Source organism: Monopterus albus, unplaced genomic scaffold (assembly GCF_001952655.1).
Source record: "Monopterus albus unplaced genomic scaffold, M_albus_1.0 scaffold147.1, whole genome shotgun sequence".
Classification (NCBI taxonomy): domain Eukaryota; kingdom Metazoa; phylum Chordata; class Actinopteri; order Synbranchiformes; family Synbranchidae; genus Monopterus; species Monopterus albus.
Window position 1 is genome coordinate 1,628,643 of NW_018128027.1, and position 18,254 is coordinate 1,646,896.

General features: G+C 43.0%; 1 protein-coding gene across 2 annotated transcripts in view; it reads right to left on the minus strand.

Moving 5' to 3' along the window:
* Positions 1 to 17,154, minus strand: part of akt1 (v-akt murine thymoma viral oncogene homolog 1) — a 43,688-nt gene extending 26,534 nt beyond the window's left edge. Inside the window, exons 1-2 of one of the 2 annotated variants that reach the window (XM_020614555.1) lie at positions 16,763 to 17,154; positions 10,659 to 10,841 (exon numbers count right to left, since the gene is read on the minus strand). In XM_020614555.1, coding sequence (XP_020470211.1) covers positions 10,659 to 10,704 — 46 coding nt within the window. In that variant the 5' untranslated portion in view covers positions 10,705 to 10,841; positions 16,763 to 17,154. Of the gene's footprint in view, positions 1 to 10,658; positions 10,842 to 16,705 lie in introns of both variants that reach the window. The other variant, XM_020614556.1, reaches the window with a different exon arrangement.
* Positions 17,155 to 18,254: the final 1,100 nt, after the last annotated feature.

The following is an 18,254-nucleotide window of genomic DNA, read 5'->3' on the forward strand; positions in this document are numbered from 1 at the left end:
TCAGAATTACCATGATGAGTCATTTGTCTGTTTTAAACTATAAGGCTCACCAATCACCTTCTACATCAGTTATCCACACATGCACACTGGTCTCCAGAGAATACACATGCACAGTGTTATTTATCAAAAGCCTTCAAGAGAACCAGACTTCCTTGCTTCAGCACATTAGTGCTTGCAGACATGCTTAGCATACAATCGAAATAATCAAAGCACAGAGGAGGCTCAGTTTAAGAGTACATGTAATCATTCTAATATCAGATGGGAATGAAACCAACAGCCTGTTCAACACAAATGCAAGTTGCCTAAATCTTTCACAGTGCGGTCAGAAAGTCTCCACAACACAGAGCACTGCGTCTTGTTTTCGTGAGCTGGGCCCCAGCTGGTGCTTTGCTTTGTGGTCAGGTTTTGGCTGACCGACAGCCCCAAGCTTTAGACCATGCCAGCCCACAGTTAGGACAGTACGTGCACAAAGCGGAGACAGCGTAATGAGCCCCCTACCTGACACCACGAGAACAGATGAAAGTTCAACATACATGCTTGTCAGTAAACCTTCGGTTTAGAAGTTTTGTTTGAGCAGCAGTAATGCCGCAAATCACTTCAAGACTTCACGTACATTATAGCACTCAGTTTCTGATGGGCAGAGACAGGTGTACACACGCATGTGCGTCTGTGTAAATACATTTTTTGTGTGTACATTCACTGCCTGGTAGGCATGTAAAGTTATCTGTGTGAAACAGATTTGCTTGGAAGAAGACTCTTAGGCCCTCCTGCCAGCTCCACCGATACACAGCACCCACCAGAAGTAGTGAGGGTGGTCATCTGTGACATAGCGGTGCACTGCATGACATGAACTGTACTGGTAGACATTCACCCCCAATGAGGTGGCCTCTGTCACATGGATGTCAGGGAGATGGCAATGCTAGCTCATCATTCACTGTCGCAGTACTACCAGGCATAAAAGGAACCAGTGTGACACTGGGTCTAAATCTCTTCTGAAACAGGTTTAGACCCAGTGCATATGATAATGCATATGCCCAAAAAAAAAAAAAAAGGAAAAAGCAAGCTTTAAACATGCTGATGTAAAAAGCTCAATTGTTTGTGTGAGGGTTTGTCGCATGTTCTTTTCTCAACAATGACACACATCTTTGGCATCACAGCAATGCAACTCCACATCTGCAACACACAACTTTAACTAGTACATCCTCTTCCTAGACAGGAGGACAATGCAACTTCCTCATCTGTAACCACCAATCTGATCACATGACAACAGTGGAAGCAGCTATATCCGTTTGTCTGTATGTCTCCGTCTTCACTATTCTGCAGTGCAACCCCCTTGCAAACAGTCTGCGCTCAGAGAGTAAACAACAAAGATGACCCTTGTCAGTCTCCTATTTACACCCATTTCCCCTTCTACTTCTATTCTGTACTACTTTCCACATCAGTTTTTGATAAGCACTGACATGACGGACAGTGAAAATGACAGCTGTGCTTTTTGCATTTTTAAGTTTTGACTCAAACACTTAAAGTATAAGCGGATACAAAATTACATTACTCTGGTAATTATAGACAGGGAGTCTTTTCCAGCTGTAAGCTGTACACCAGCAAAATAACCTGATGCCAAATATCACTCCAAATTTCAGATATAATAGCTTTAATATTACTACTATATAATAGTACTATAAAAAAACACAAAAAACTCTATAACTATATAAACTAGTTATAATATTACATGAACTCAATGCTTTACAGATTAGGCCCCATATACATCCTGTGTAAAGTGTGAGCCAGTGTGCCGACTGTTGACAAAAGACAATGGGGCCTCAGAACAACACAGGTCAGCCTTCTGCTTTTAAGTCAGTTCACTGTTGCAGCGTTCCAGTAAACTAAACCCTTTTGATGTATACATGTTCTCCAGGACTGGAAACAGGGCAACAGGCAGACTGACCACAACCTAGAGATAAGATAAAACCTGGTTCAAGAGTCAGGTCTGGCTCTAACTGCCATGACACGCTTTGCTAAGAGGAAATCCACCAAATGATCTGAGCTGCCAAATCAAAGCTTTTCTAATAAATGCAAAGTATCACAGCAGAACATGTGGCTCAAACAAATTAGGAGAAGGACAGAGATGTGACACCAGATGAAAGATGAGAGAACTAGAGGGGATGAGAAAGCTACACAGTGTGCTTAAAGTTGTGCTGAGTGGAGTGGTAGTGAGACAGATCACTACATATGTTCCCCACATATGCAGGACGGCTGGCAGGGGGTGCGAGTGCTAGTGAAGTATGTATGAACCATGCGTAATGTGTGCGTGCATGCATGGGAGGAGCTGTCAGGGCCTGATAGAGTGTCTTTACATGACGAACAGCTGCTGAGGCCTGGGATACGCGCTGTGCAAAGTGGAAAATAATGAACGGAGAACCGCTGCCAAACACAACAGAATTTATCTTTATTTGCCTACTGCTGCATGGCCCAGCATTTGGACAGCTCCAACATGTCACTGCCACACCCTCTATACCCCATAGATATAAACACACACAACAAGGTACAGGGGGGAGAGAACAGGTTCAGCCAGAACTGTACAGGTGGAGCATTGTCTTTTATACTTACATATGTGTGTGTGATCAATCATAAGCATTCTATATAAAGTCTACACAAAACCGTTTATGAACAGAGATTGTACACCCACAGAATTTGCATAAAAAGAAAAGTAAACATTTACTGAGAGACATCTCTGAAGCATCTTAAAGTGAATCACTCAATTTCAGATGCTGCACTCAGCAAGCACAGCATTACAAACCGACAAGTTCTTTCTTAAAAAAACAGCAATAAAAAGACCAAGACCTGCTTGGATTCAAATTTACATTAGTGCTTCCTTTCGACAGTGAAGCCATTTGCAAGTCAACCCATCAGGCAGGCTCACTGAGAACTCAATAAATAAAATGTCTTTAGACACAAGAGGAAAAAAGAAAGGGAACACAGAGTGACAGAGGTTAGTGGCTGTTTCCGAGGAGTATCCTGTTCTGTCCATCTCTATGTGACAATAACAGGAACGTTGAGGTCCCAGCTGCTGTAGCTTGTTGGTTTTGAATAAGACGCATTCATCATGTGGGCCCCAATACAGACGCCAGTGTCCTAACATTGTCTTATTTTTATTATCTTATTTTTTCTACTTTAAATAATTTTAACATTTCCAAAACAATCGTCTTAAAACAGAGGCTGAACATCTGTCACTAGATACTGTAAACTACGCACACACCCACACAATGTGTGGCTAAACGTACACCTGCACGCGCGTGCATACACGTATACACACACACACACACACACACACACACAGTGAAAGGAACTGAGAGAGGGTCAGACAAAACGTGCCTCTTAGTGCCCGCACCCAGTGGTTGAACTTCCTGAGGGGACTGCTGTTGGGTTTTGTCCCTGTCTGGCCATTCATGGCTTGGAGATGAGAGGAAGGGAGCTAGTGATAAGTGCATGAACTGTGCATGTGTGTGTGTTTTGAGGGGTGAGAATCGGATGAGAAGGGGGGTAGGCGGAGGTTGAGGATTAGGGAATTAGAACTCCAAAGCGAGGGAGGAGGGGGAGGGTGCTGTGCCTTTTGTTGGTTTTTCCTCAGCCACCCCCGCCATCCCTTCAGCCCTTTTCTGCTGGGGTCTGTCTATAGGCTGCAGCTGCGGCCTGCCACCCTGTGCCCTGCATCTCAATGAGCCACGGGCCGCCCACTCCCGAGGAGAGGGGGCTCCCTGATGCAGGGGTCACCACTGAGCCCCAGCAACCACAAACTCTGCCCCATACCATCCCCTGCTCTGACCTGCAGAACTCTAGGCCAAACAGCTCATGCCGCCCTGACAGCAATCTACCCATTTACTACACCCCTTGTTGTGGTGACCACACCGCACCAGGCTCACGTTCCATCCTAAACTGCCCATGAGTTTAGGCTCTTTAGATTTATTTCATTTTCTCCTTATGTTTTCCTGACACCCCCCTCCTCTCCAAACTTTCTTTGTTGGCCCCTGTCTCTCCCATGCAGCTGGAAGGTGGACTCCATTGCCAGGGCTTTGGCAGCAGCATCATAGGGCTGCAGGAAAGGGCCCGCAAAAGGCTCTAATGTAGCCTGCTCTGCCTCTTCCCCCTCTTTCCAGCACTTGCTGCTGCTACCCCAACTCGGGGGGAAAAAAAAAAAAATGAAAGGGCTGGGGGGGAGGGAGGGGCGTTTGGGGTGTGATGGAGGCTGCCCCTCTTTCTCACGCTCATAAGAAAGCCCTCACTTCTTCTCTGTGGTGAGTGACACCTGCTGATTACCATAGAGACACTGTGGGAAGTTCCCCCCTGTCACACTGGGTCTGAGATTTGCCCCCCGCTCCCTGAGTAAACAAGCAGTCCATGGATTAGTTAACTGGGTTGCTGTATGGCAAACAAATAAACACATTATTTAGAGCAAATTAGTACCAGTGAACTCTAAATGAGTAGTCTAAGATCTAACACCTCCAGACAAGCAAAGACTAAACTCCAGAGGATCAAATTTTTCTAAGGGGACATGCTCTCAAGCTGTTCAATACTGTGGAGACCAACGTTCTCCTAAAAAGTATGACAAAACATTCAGTATGGTCTTCGAATGACTTGTAAAATATCCTGAGTACCAGAAGAAGCTGATGTGGTAATGCATATTGGATCATATAGTCAAGTCTCGGTCTGCAGACAACCGAGCCCTCCCTTCATCTCTCTGTCTGCCCTAACCTCCCTGTACTGGAGAGAAGTGCCAGTGATGTGATTGATGATGAAGACTAGGAGCTTTTCGCTGGTCCATAGCCGCTTCCGCCATGGGTGCGAGTTGTCAGCAGGGTCATTATCCTAGCAACAGGGTGGTGGGGTGGTGGGTAAGGAGCATGTGCTGGATGTGGGGGAAAACAGAGGGGTGAGCTGGTGGGGGCAGGCCAAAGCAGAGAGGGTGTACAAGGAAAAAAAGGAAGAATGTACAAGTAAGAATGGAGGAGAACAAAAGGAAGGAAAGAGAGGAGGATGGTGAGGAAACAGATTCATAAGGGGAGGAGAGTACCAGAGACTATGAGCGCTGCTGAGCACCAGTTGTGGCGAGCAGGCGGACTCTGCATAGCAAAGTAAGCACACAGCGGGTTTGCCGTGAGTGGCGGAGGTGCCACCTCCCTCAGCCCTGCCATGCCAGCCAGCCTGCCTGCCGACAGCTGCACCCTAGTAATTTACTTCTCTCCACCACATTTAGCAGGAAGACTGCTTCCCATTACCCAGAGCAGGGGGTCTGTGCTGACAGCCAGACACCCGGCCAGAGCGCTGGCGTCCCGGTGTGACACCCTCTGCTGCTGGACCCTGCCTACAGGGGCTCCACTCCCAGATCAGTCTGGCACTTCAACTTCCTCCATTGTTGTTTACTAATTTGGTTGTGGCTGAGTATTTAAACAACCAAAACTGGATTTGTCTGTTGTAAAGTTATTTGCAAGAAGTTAGGAAACAGTAGTACATGCTATATCTATTGCTTTCAGCCACATTTCTAAATAACATATCATAGAATTATATCCCATAGTTTACCCCTCTACAAAAGTCACTTATCACTCACTTTGCTCATCTCAGCTGTTTTCAGTGCACAGTGGCCTGACAAGACTTTTTGCTGGTCATTTTCTAGAGAATCTCGAGCTTTGACATTTCCACTCCACAAATTTGGATGCAAGACTGAATTAAATCTTTACATGCCTTTACCCGATCATCTCTTTTTAAAATAATGATTAAGATTATTGTTATTATTAAATAAATCAATCAATACTTAGCCATTAAATAGCTAATGTCCATCAATAGATTGTAAAATGTAGAGATAAAAGTAGGGTTAATTCTACCTACTGTATTTATGGTAATCACACTGCTAAAATTCATCTAGTAAAACACTGTGCAACTTTGTTTAAAAGCCCCTTTCAGCCATGCACTCCAGTGTGTTAATCTGACAGTATCTGCATGTGTGGGCATCATGTCTGAACGAGACCCCAGTCGCCTTTACGTAAAAGTCGTGATGGCAATCTTACTGGACTGGACCAGACCGGAATGGACCAGGTAGCATTTACTTATCACTTCCAACATGGCACAAGTTTGAACTGCATGCAACCACATTAATGGAGAGTAGGGATTGGACAATATATCGAAATTCAATATTCATGGTACAAAAAAGTCACAATATGTATAGTTTTCTCTAGTGATATACATACATCATGTGGTCTCCATAGACCAGCAACTTGATTTTTTTGTAAATAGCCCAACAGACTGCAAGTCAATATATCTGGTGGTTCTTTACATAATCAAATCAGTGCTAGAGAAGGAGGAGAGGGGAACAAGGAATAAAGTGCAAGTATTCCACAGCTAATCATACATTGTTGTCACCCAATTTTTAATTGTGTCATGATTGATTTGAATTATACTCACACCCTATCGTGCATCAAATCATAATGAGAAGAAATATCGTCCCATCCCTAATGGACAGGCATGCGCAAGATTACGACATACTGACTGAGGTAGGCTGTTGATAAGTAGTGGGCCTGCCATTTGCAACAGTTCTCTTAAGGTGCTCAGCTCACTTTTGGAAAAGGCCCTAAGCAACAATAAAGTAATAAAAAAATTCTCAGAGAACACACTCATGTTCATTTGCCATGCTGTTGTAAGGAAACTCTGGCCTCACATCACTTTATGCTCTCCAATCTTGCGCGCATGGCAATTATCATGTGTGTACTGTAGCTCTCTCCATCAACCGTGAGTATGTCTTCAGCCGTGAGTAACATTCATGAAAAAGTGACCCATGTCTGAATCACCTCAGACTGATGAAGGCAGCTTCAAGATAAAGTGAAACATTTTGGGATTCATTTAAAGGCTTTTTTGGTAACTGGACTTATAGCATGTTGGTAAAATGCCTTAAAGCATAGGAAATAATATCAGCGAACTGGATGAGCCATTGTTCTAGTTCTGCAATATGGTGTGTGTGTGTGTGTGTGTGTGTGTGTGTGTGTGTGTGTGTGCGCGCGCGCATTTGTGTTGCAGCTGTAGTGTGGCCCAAGACAGCCATAATGCGGGGATGTGTAGGGGCTGGGCGAGCCCAGCAGCAAAGCTGGCAACATGTCAAAGTGCTGAAAGTCAGCACTGTAGCACCGTGAGACAGTCCTAATCAGGTGGGTCTGCTACTTTTAAGAGCAGTAAGCAGAGCCTGTGTTGGAGGCCTGTTCACCAGATGTATGAAGCATAGCTACCGTACTCAAAAGATGAAAAAAAAAAAAAAAAAAAAAAAAAAAAGCCTGACTACTGTGTCTGGTGTTTTACAAAGCCAGAACATGCTTTTCTACTCCTTTTTACCCTCTCTCATTCCCACTCATGTCTCATGCACTTTCCTGGACCGTCAACAAGGTCTCACTTGGAGGAGCAGCTCATGAGTGTCCTTTAGCCGCATGAGCAGCAAAAGAGCCAATCAGCTGATGAGCTCCCAACTGAACCACGGGAGAGGCCATGCAGCACATCTCTCTCTCTCTCTCTCTCTCTCTCTCTCTCTCTCTCTCACACACACACACACACACACACACACACACACACCATCCATCCACTCTGCTGAGGCTGTCTGGGTCACTGAGCAATGTTCTCGGAACATGACAAAGATGCTGCTCAACTTCAGTCCCTCTCTGCCTGCCCTTTTATTGTTCACTCGCTATCTCTACTGGTGTGTTCACTGCCTTCCCTCCCTTTCTCACCCACCCCTCTTCTCATGAGTCAGAGCCAGCTGAGTGTGCTACCCCTACCCAACAGTTGTTGTGGCCTTCGTTAGCCTAACAAGGGGGCTGGCTCTTTATACTTGTCAGGGAGCAAACAAACAAGGGCAAGGAAAGAGGGGAGGACAAGCGAGCGCTGTTCTGTCGAGCTTCACTAGGTTCTTGGCCGCAGCGCTTCCCTGGAAACTAGGGAAGCCACAATCTGCCTCTTTGATGTCTGATGATGCTCTGGCTTTGATGGAAACTTCGGAAAAACACACTTGCAAAAAGAAATGACACGCTGCTTGGTCTCTGTGGCCACAAGCATATTCACAGTGTGTGAGTGCACTTTATGTAGGACATAGGGATGTATTATTTTGGGGACACATAACAGGTTGTTATGATAGTAAAAAAGTTTTTACAAGCCTGTACTTGCAACGTAGTCTATAAGGACACAGGATAATGTCCTGCTGGCAGAGTAACTGCTGAATAAATATTTTTCACACTGTCCATACACTCACACTTTTGCATATCCATGTCCAGATGTACACACAGACATGCACACATTCCTCCGTCCTACTGGGATGCTTTGCCTTGCATTCCAAAACCGTCCTTCCAAAACAGATAACAGTCACAACAACACATCCCTGGCAGTGTCCACAATCCCAACACATTACTGCAGCACAGGGCTTAAGGAGAAAGTATGAAGGTGTGTCCTTCAGAGTGAGATCATTTCACACAGCACAGCCTGTCTGGAACAAATGTACAGAGCACTCTGTCCAGGCTGAGAATCTGCAGCTGTTACAGCAGATTACAGAATACCCAGGTACAAGGTTTGCTCCACTTTCTTTCAGAGGCCTCTGCAGAGATTACGTGTGCATACTGAACATGACCAGTTAGACAAGAGTCAAACACTTGGAGTGGGTGACATGGGTGTGCTCAGCTGAAAACCACAGCTTCTGATCTGTGACTGACCCGCCACAAATCCATTCATTATGCAGAAACATTACATGGCCATTATTGCAAGACAAACCCACATTTTAACTGTATTTTTTTTTTCTGTGAAGTCAGTTTGATGCTAGCCCATATACATGGAACACACACAAAATGTTGATGTAAATATGGGGGACTATCTTTTGCAAAACATTAAATTAGTGTTTTGAATGCACACATGGGAGTAATGAGCATGCTGAACACACTTGGAAGCCATTTATTATTATGCCCACATGGTGCTATGAGTCACTTGGGTGGCGCCACAAAACAAAACAAAACAAAACAAAAAAAACTCCACTCAAGGCGCAACCTGGGATGATAGTGGTTGAGTGGGGATTGCCTAGCTGAGGTGATGGACAGCACGACAGGGCTACTGCAGGTCCGCCTTCTGTGTAGTGGCTCTAGGGCAAAGACTGCATGACAGTGACGTGACACTAAGAGCCTTCCTGTCAAGGAGGCAGGCGGACGCCCTCTGATCAAAACACAGAAGCTTTGGGTGACATTTCACAGGGCACAGCTGCTGGGCTGCAACAGCATGCCAGCTCACTATTCCTGAAGGGTTGTTTGGTTAGTGTGCGTTTGTCACAACTAGAAGGGTGTCACTGCTAGAACAGTGTGTGTGTGTGTGTGTGTGTGTGTACTGTGCTCATGTACAACCCCTCTGTTTTTTTTTCCCCCCCAAGTCACTATTTGACTACCTAGTTACATTTTACACAGGCCGTCTTTCAGAATCACCTGTTCTTATCAGGGCTGCTGAAGGTGTGGGGAAAATGGACCTATGCCAGTTTTGTGGCAAAGATAATACTTGGATAAAGGAACAAAGACCAGAATAACAGTGAGCAAACAAATGTACAAACCCTGAATGAGTGACACTTCAGCCTAAACCTTTGCCTTAACCTTTGCCTGTCACGCCAAACTAATCAAATTTTACATATCCCCCTCCAAAGAAAGAACATTCCTATTCTCATTTCCTCTGGCACATAACAAATCTAATTTGTGACATTAATTTTCCTTTATATTTAGAGCTGTAGGAAAACCAGGATTGTTTGATTAAACACTTTGCTGGATTGTCTTATACACAGCAGAAATGTGGCTAATGAATGAGTAATAGCATCCCCGGGTGGCATTGGTGGAGCGGGCTCTGTGAGGCAGCAGGCAGCTGGAAAGCAGAGTTAGCATGCACACAGAGCTGTTCAAGGCCAGCAGGTATGTGAGGAATGCCTCTTCATCCAAACAACGAGACTCACGCCCGACACAGAGCCACGCCATGCCACATCGTCAGAGCAGCTAAATGGGGCCCACTAAGCCCTCTGCAACTGGATGGCTCTTTACATTAGACCTGACATACTGCCAGTTAAAAGACAACCGGTGATCAGTCACTGGGATCAAGCATTTCTGCAGCATTTAGAAATCAAATGCGTCAATTGTGTACTACAGTAAATTCTTGCTAATCCAAATACCTCAGGAATGAAATTAATGCTGACTTATTAAATAGTTGAAGTATTAGTTTAAAAATGTGAATCATTAGTCTCTACTCCAGTCTACACCCAAATTATAGAGTGGCTGGAACTGCCATGCAATGAGTACAATTTTCTTTGCAATATAAATACATTTCTATGAGAAGCATTGACAGAGGACTTTGAAATCTTTGCATACCGAACATATTCTGCTGCATACTTCATCTTCTGTGCCAGCTTGGTTAAGCCACAAGCTTGCACAGTTTCTACTGCATGATGTGATGATGACTGTGCTTCATCTTGACACCATAGCATCTAAATAATTAGGTGCATACAGCAATTTTCTGATTCCAGCTTGGTTTCAAGCACAGCAATGTTTCGAGTGCAAAAATACCAGACTCTACAAAAGTTATTATATCCAATTAAATAGATTGTAGAGAAAAAGACTGACCTCTTTTATGCAGCCATCCCTCCTTAACGATCACCACATTGGTCATGTTGTTGGGCAGGATGGAGGATCCAGGTTTCCCACAGGGACAGGCAGCTTTGTTTACTGAGATTTCTTCACTAAGCCTCGTGCAGGAGTCTGTAGATGGGGTCCTGGGTTCACAGCTGCCTTTTCAATGGTGCTTACCTATTAGTTGAAGAAGAGTAAAAATTATCTTCGTATTGAGGTGAAAGATGTTTTCACTCCTCTGAATATTAACCCTCAAGTCAACGCATATACTAAAACCACAATGTTGCCTCTTTCACATGTGGAACCTGCAACATTACAAGGTTCAAATATCTGTGTAAGGCCATGGTTTCTGGCATTCACAATGACGCTTCCCAATTTGGAAAATTCCATGCTGTTGACACACAACCATCCCTGATAGACTGGAGGTTTTTTTTTTTTCCCATGACCAAAACAGCAGTAAATTGCATGACATCAAATAATTCTCGCACACGATACTTAAAATGATGAATTTAAAACTTATTTTACACTTGCGTTCATTATGATTTGGCAAAAACTATATTTTGGAATGTATATACACACATCTTATTTTTCAGCTTTATCGATGTTGATTTTTTTTTTTTAATCTATATCTCATTTCCTGGACTCTTTGTCTTATTTAGGAGACAGAGTTAGGAAGTAAGGAATCTGGCAAGGTTGGATGCGTGTGCTTAGCATGTGCATTTCTGAGTGGGATGGCAGGGATTACTATATCCCACTTGCAGATGTGTGTTTTGGCTAAATCTTTGGTTGAACTAGATGTCAGACTAAGTTCTGAAAACAAAATGATTTTCCAATCGCTTTGCTCTGAAAAGATCAATCTAGTGTTCCACTGCCTAGCCAATGACCTTCTTTAAACTTACAAGCGATTATTAACCTCCCTATATTGTACAATAATGATCATTTTAAACCTTTATCAGAAAACAAAAAAACATGGAGAATCCTTCAGCACCCAAACACATTAGCTCATCAACCAAAGTTACTGTATGTGAGGCTGGGGGGGAAAAAAAAAAAAAAAAAAAAAAAAAAAAATCCATCACCAAGAACAATCTTCCTAAATTAATATTTTTCTTTAACCTTCGACCTGAAATATGTAAATTGGTTTGTCAATATTCAACAAGGTATATGTTTATTTTAAACATAATTAATAAAAACACATTAAATATTATACCTTATAATATAAAAAATCTTGTGACACGGTCAAAAGCCCAAGGAACAACTAATAATGGTCTTTGAGATCAACGGTAAATGATCACATTACTGACTTCAATTAGTATGAAGTGCTTCCAGCAGCTGGTCATGCAGAAGGCCAGGTCCATCCTTCCTTCCTCTCACGACCATTTCAGTTTGCATACAGGTCAAGCAGGTCCACAGAGGATGCTATTACTTTTGTTCTCCATCCAATCCTAACCCACCTACATTCAAAAAACTCTTACATGTGAATGCTGTTCCTAGACTTCAGTTCAGCATTCAACAATAATTCCCCAGCAGCTTACACAAAAACTTGGACACTTGGGACTCAAAACCTCTCTCTGCAACTGGAACTTTTTAACAGGGAGGCCACAAAATCTGCGGGTCGGCAGTAACATCTCCAAGACCATCATGCTGAGCACAGGGGCTCCACAGGGGTGCGTGCTCAGCCCATTGCTCTTCACACTGCTGACCTATGACTGTGTGCCAACCTACAGAACCAAACACATTGTCAAGTTTGCAGATGACACGACTGTATTAGGCCAACTACAGGAGTGAGGTGTGCCAACTGGTCCAGTGGTGTAAGGACAACAACCTCTTCCTCAATGTGGGGAAGACTAAAGAGATCATTGTGGACTTCAGGAGAAAACCTCTAAAGCAGCCACCACTGACCATCGACGGTGCTGTAGTGGAGAGAGTTAGCAGCACCAAGTTCCTGGGGGTGCACATCTCTGAGGACCTCTCCTGGACCAACAACACCACATCACTGGCCAAGAAGGTTCAAACATTCCTCTATTTCCTCCGCAAACAGAGGAGAGCTAGTGTCCCACCACCCATCATGCACTCTTTCTACCGGGGCACCATTGAAAGCGTCATCACTGGCTGCATCACTGTGTGGTACAGAGCCTGTACTACCTCCTGTAACGTTGCAGCGTTGCAGAAGGACCCTGCAACGCATAGTGAAAACAGCCAGTAAGATCATCGGTGCCCCTCTGCCTTCCCTTCCAGACATCTTCAAGACTCCTGCCTTCAGAGAGAAGGTATGGGCGTCTTCAGGCCCACTCCACTAGACTTACAAACAGCTTCATCCACCAGGCTGTGAGGATGCTGAACCCACCACAGAGCATAAAAAGATATAGGAAGACCACCCCTGCTGTTTGCACAAACTCAATACATTCCCCCTTTTTGTTATATTACAGGTAAATCTGCTGCTTACTGTTGTGGAAACAAAAAAAAAACACTACTGTCCATGTGCAACTCAATCTCACAACCATCTTCTTGTTATTATTTGCACTACTATCACTGATTGCACAGGGTTTGAGTCATAGCCTATTAGGTTGTACCGTTTAGTTTTTATCCCAATCACTTTGACTTAGTTTTCTTGGTTTTCTTAGTCTATTTTTATTCTACTTTTATTCTATTTTAGCTTCCTAAATGGTATGGCATTCAATTCTAGGTGAGAGAGAAAAGGTATTTCAATTTTCAGTACGTCCTGCACATACTGTATAATGAATTGACAATAAAACTTTGATCTTGATCTTACACATAATCTTTTTTATGCAAATGTAATCTGCTGAAGAACATGATGTAAAACAGCCATGGATACAAGTGCTGTCACACTTAGATGTGTGAAGTGGTCTTCAGAGAGATGTATGAGTAAAGTGCAGCATAAAAACTAAATATGGGTAAGAGATCAATCTGCAGCAACAGTATTGCCTCAAGTGAAAATGCAAAAAAAAAACAGTATAAAACTCTGCTAAGTCATTTCATAAACCAAATGGGGACAAATCCCATCACAGGCTTCTTGTTTATTCATCAACGCCACACACACATGCACACACAAAAAAAAAACCTGCAGGCTATCACAACCAAAACACTTGACCTTTTGATTTATTCAGTACTTCTTTATGATATAAAGTCAGCTTTGAATGCAGGGCAGAAGCAAGAAGGAAAGATCAATTGCAATGCTTGTTCACACAAAATGTCACACGATGCACTAGACAATCTCAGACCATCAACTGAAATCAATTGGCCTCCTGCAGCTTCGTCAGAGTAAAGCCATCAAAAGAGAGCTCTGTTTGAGTGGCCCCATCCAGCTTATTGGTGGGGACAACAACAGGAAGTGACTGACTATTGACAGGCTACGAGTCACATCAGTACAGCCTCAGGCTCAAATACATCTACCAGCTAATGTGTGATCCACACGCCACGTCGTTCTGCTCCCGTCCATAAATAAGTGAAAGTGAGTTTATGAAAGCAGGATTTATTTTTGCCATGTGTTTTTGTTTATTGCATTAAGGTTGCTTGTGTCACACAGTCAATGCTGGAAGGATTTTTGGAGGGGGATTTGAAAAAGCACGCCCAGTGCAACTCAACTAAATCACACAAACCGTTGGATCACTTCGGCATCTTAGTGAACACTCGGGCACACAAACATATACACACTGCGATACATCACAAACAAACAAACTTGAGCACAAACACACACCACAGCCAAAAAAGCACTGCATGCACAAGGACCAGCTCTGGAGCCACAACAGAGAACTGCTGTTTTAATAGGAGCGACCTGTTGCTACTGCGGCCTGTGCGGAAAAGCTGGGCTGCAGCCAGCAGCCACTGAATGAACCCAGTACCCTGACAGCGGGTCACATGGTCCTCAGGCCTCTGGGCCGCCATCTGCCTGCTCTGCTGTCAGTGCAGCTTTCAATCATTCATCTTTCTGGCTCCGCCTCAGACAGGGGGCACCCCATTCAAAGCAAATCAGTGTCATACAGCAGGGATGCCACACACACCAAGGCTGTCACTGTGCCAAAGAGGACAGTCGCATGCGTTTAAGGCAGGAAGCAGAAATTCAGGCCGACATCACCACACTGCTTCCTTCATCACAGATCAATAGATACAGGTCTGTTTTTGCTCTATTTTCTGCTGACACTTGGGTAAACAACTTTGTCAGCAGCTGGTTTATGGTTACAGAAACGGCGCATCACACTAAAATATTCAAAATGATTAAGAGAAATGAGAACATCAAACAAACTCACCTGCTGCAGGAAAACAGTGCCTGAAATGACATTTGACATGCACTCTAATGCCACAATGGGACCAGTACTTGTGTGATGTGCCACACACTGTCAAGTTCCTCTTTCAAGTTCCCTGAAAACATATCACTAATGATAAAACTTTTGTGGGTAGGTGTAGCCCAATAATTAAAAAAAAGCCAACTAGTACAACCCTGAAAGGAAAGTAGCCTTCAATCGCGTGATGGCATGAACAGCAACCCCTCAATGACTCATGTTAATGTATTCGTTTTCATGCTGCTCAGACAAGCCCTTAGAAATGCATGACAGGGCTGAACTTATTGAACTGCATATCAGTTGTAACACTGTCTTTTAAAAAGGACACCACACAGAAAAAGTCCTAGTCTCTTTACCTTGCTGCAAATGATATCACTTGGCACATAGCAAACACAGTGAATGAAACAAATAGTATCCACAGTTTCGTGACACAGACCGAGAAGAGTGCCATCATGTGACAGTGACGACAGCCTATGATCAACAGAAGCATGTCCATCTCCATGATAATGAATCTAAAACTCCTGTGGCACAGGCATGGGGGGACAGGCACAATAGGTCTCCCTGTACACAGGGGCCAAAACTTCAAACAACACTAATCAGATTCTGCATACAAGTGGTGGCACATTTGCATCCACGGGGCTGTGAGGGGACTGGGTAGGAGGTGACCGGTATTTTCTAAACAGAACAGAGAGAGCCAAGTAGTCATTGGCTGCATCATTTTGCTAGCTTGTTGCGTCTTCCCCGGGTCACATGCCAAGTTCCCCTGCGTACACACATGAACAATAAAAACATCTCGACACTACAGGCGTTAATGGTACAAGCATGCCAAAGGACAATGTTCTCCTTCCAGACTGTTTTAGATGGACACAGACGGACAGTAACATCAGTAATCTGAGGTTTATCTGGCTTTAAATTGTTCATGTCTGTGAAACTTTTTACAATTTTTGATTTATTTTGATAAGAACCTTCAAAATGAATCCTGTAGTTAAGGTGATTTAGTATACACCATGCATAACTGTCAGGTGGGATAACAGTAAAACCTACCACAAATACAGTCACCCACATGCACTGCCTCATTCTACTGACTGCTAGAGAGAACAATAATAAAGCAACACTATTATGGCTTATTTCCTATGACCTCCCTGGTGCCCAAACTGTAACTCAGAAGGACTTGGGACCCTTTAGAGAACAAATGACAGCATAGATGTACAACTTTCTATCACTATGTGAATGCAACAGTGTGACAACAGAAGCAGCAACAAGCTAGAAGATCTAGTGACTAAACGTGAAATTACTGTGCCAGTAAATTTCTCACTCAAACAAGTAAACAAACGCAGTGACAGCTCATTACCACGGACGAGCTGCTCTCTTGTTGAGCTCATTTGATTTCATTTGCCTCCTGTGTGACTAAGTACAAGAAGAAAAAAAAACTCTTGCAGACTGGAAAAGCGTTTAAAGTAACATGACTGTAGATATTTTGGCCATTGTGGTTACTGTCAAAAATGAATGGTTAACAAATACAAAGAGGCTAACAGTTGTTTGTGGAAAAACAACAACGGGTTATAATTCACTGCTGGACGTTTATAAGTCCTTGCCATTTATAATAAGCAACTTCTACGACGAAGTGAGGTCAGGAAAGTACCTCATTTCAGGTTTGCATTTAGCGACATAAAGGATATGGGGCCTAGCAGGGCAACTTGGGTGAGAATAACCGCATCCCATGTAAGTACAATGGGGACCTACCCTGTCTAGCTGTCGACCTCTTGTAGTTAACCATGCGAAGGAAACGCGGACATTTACCTGGAGAGGAACTCAACAACGTGTCCGTCTCATTATAGTGAGCTGTTTCGGCGGTGTGTTACGTCAAGTCCCTCACCAATCTGGACAAAATGCTCTCATTTACTCCGTTTCTCTTGCCTTTCTTCCACTTCACCTCCCAACGCGTTGTCTGCAATGCCTCTGTGGCAGCTCGCTCTCCCGGGTCCTAACGCCGACCTCTTCTGATTCAGTAGGAACGCAGCCGTTTAATTGAAAAACTCCTACAGTGACTCCGTAGAAGCTCTTTCTACATGACCTCGATGAACTCTGCGCTATTTCATCTGTGCCGCTAGTTGCCAAAATCGGGCCTAGGGACTTACCGAGGCCCCTTTAACCCTTCCAGGGGACCCACTGTTTTTCACTTCCTGGAACACATGAGGTAATGTAGAAAAGTGGCCGTTTTGTTACAGCTGTTCACTAATTATTTTATTTTGGTACTTTGCCACCTGCTGTACAATGAGTTGTAATAGGGCTGCAACTAGTGATGCATTTTTTTTTATTATCGATTAATCTGCAGATCGTTTTTCCAATTAATTCCAAGAGTACCTGCAGCCAGGTCGCTGTCATTGTTTGGTTTATAAAATGCCAGGAAATAGTGAAAAAAAGTTGTTCAAGTTCACATATTGCTTATATTGCTCGTTTTGTTTAGGCAGCAAAACACTGAGTTTATTACCATAGAAAATTAAAAAAAACAGAAAATATTCACATTTGAGGAAACCAATGAGTTTGGGATATTTACGTTTTTATTAATTATCAATGTTAATTTCCAACAAATTCATATATTTTATGACAGAATTTCAGCTCTGTTGTTTAATAACCATAAAAGTTGTAACAAAATATTATCAAAAGTCATTTAATCATGTAAAATGTAAATTAAGTAGCTATGTAAAAGTTTCAACATAAAAATAGGCCTGCTCAAAGCAACAAAAATTGTTCTGAAGTATCAAAAGTAAAAGTGCTACATATAAAGGACTCCAGTAAATTAAGTAGCCTACTCCATGTGTTAAGATGTACTTACAAATTGTATTAAAAGTTCAAGTTGTAGAAGTCTTTTACATTTTACAAGCTCATGGAACACTTGTGAATTTTTTTATTACAAGAAATATGTAATTGCACATAAACATAGTGAGGAAAAAATACAATATATCTGCAAGAGCTACAGTAGAGTAAAATTATAAATTAAAATCTGAAGTACATTCATTAGCTTTCCAACTCTGTCAGCTGATTAATCAATTAAACAAACTTTAATAAATATACCCATAACTAAAGAAAACTACACACAGTTAATTATATACTGCTAAATTAACATACATTTAAATCAAGAAAAACATCCACTAGTGAGAATTGTAGAAAGTGGGGTTCCCTAAAGATAATACTATGTTAGCAAAGGAGAAGTACATGTATATAGAGCAACTATAGTTTGGTGAAAGAGACTGTGCACATTGCAATGATGCCTTTTTTTTTTTTTTTTTTT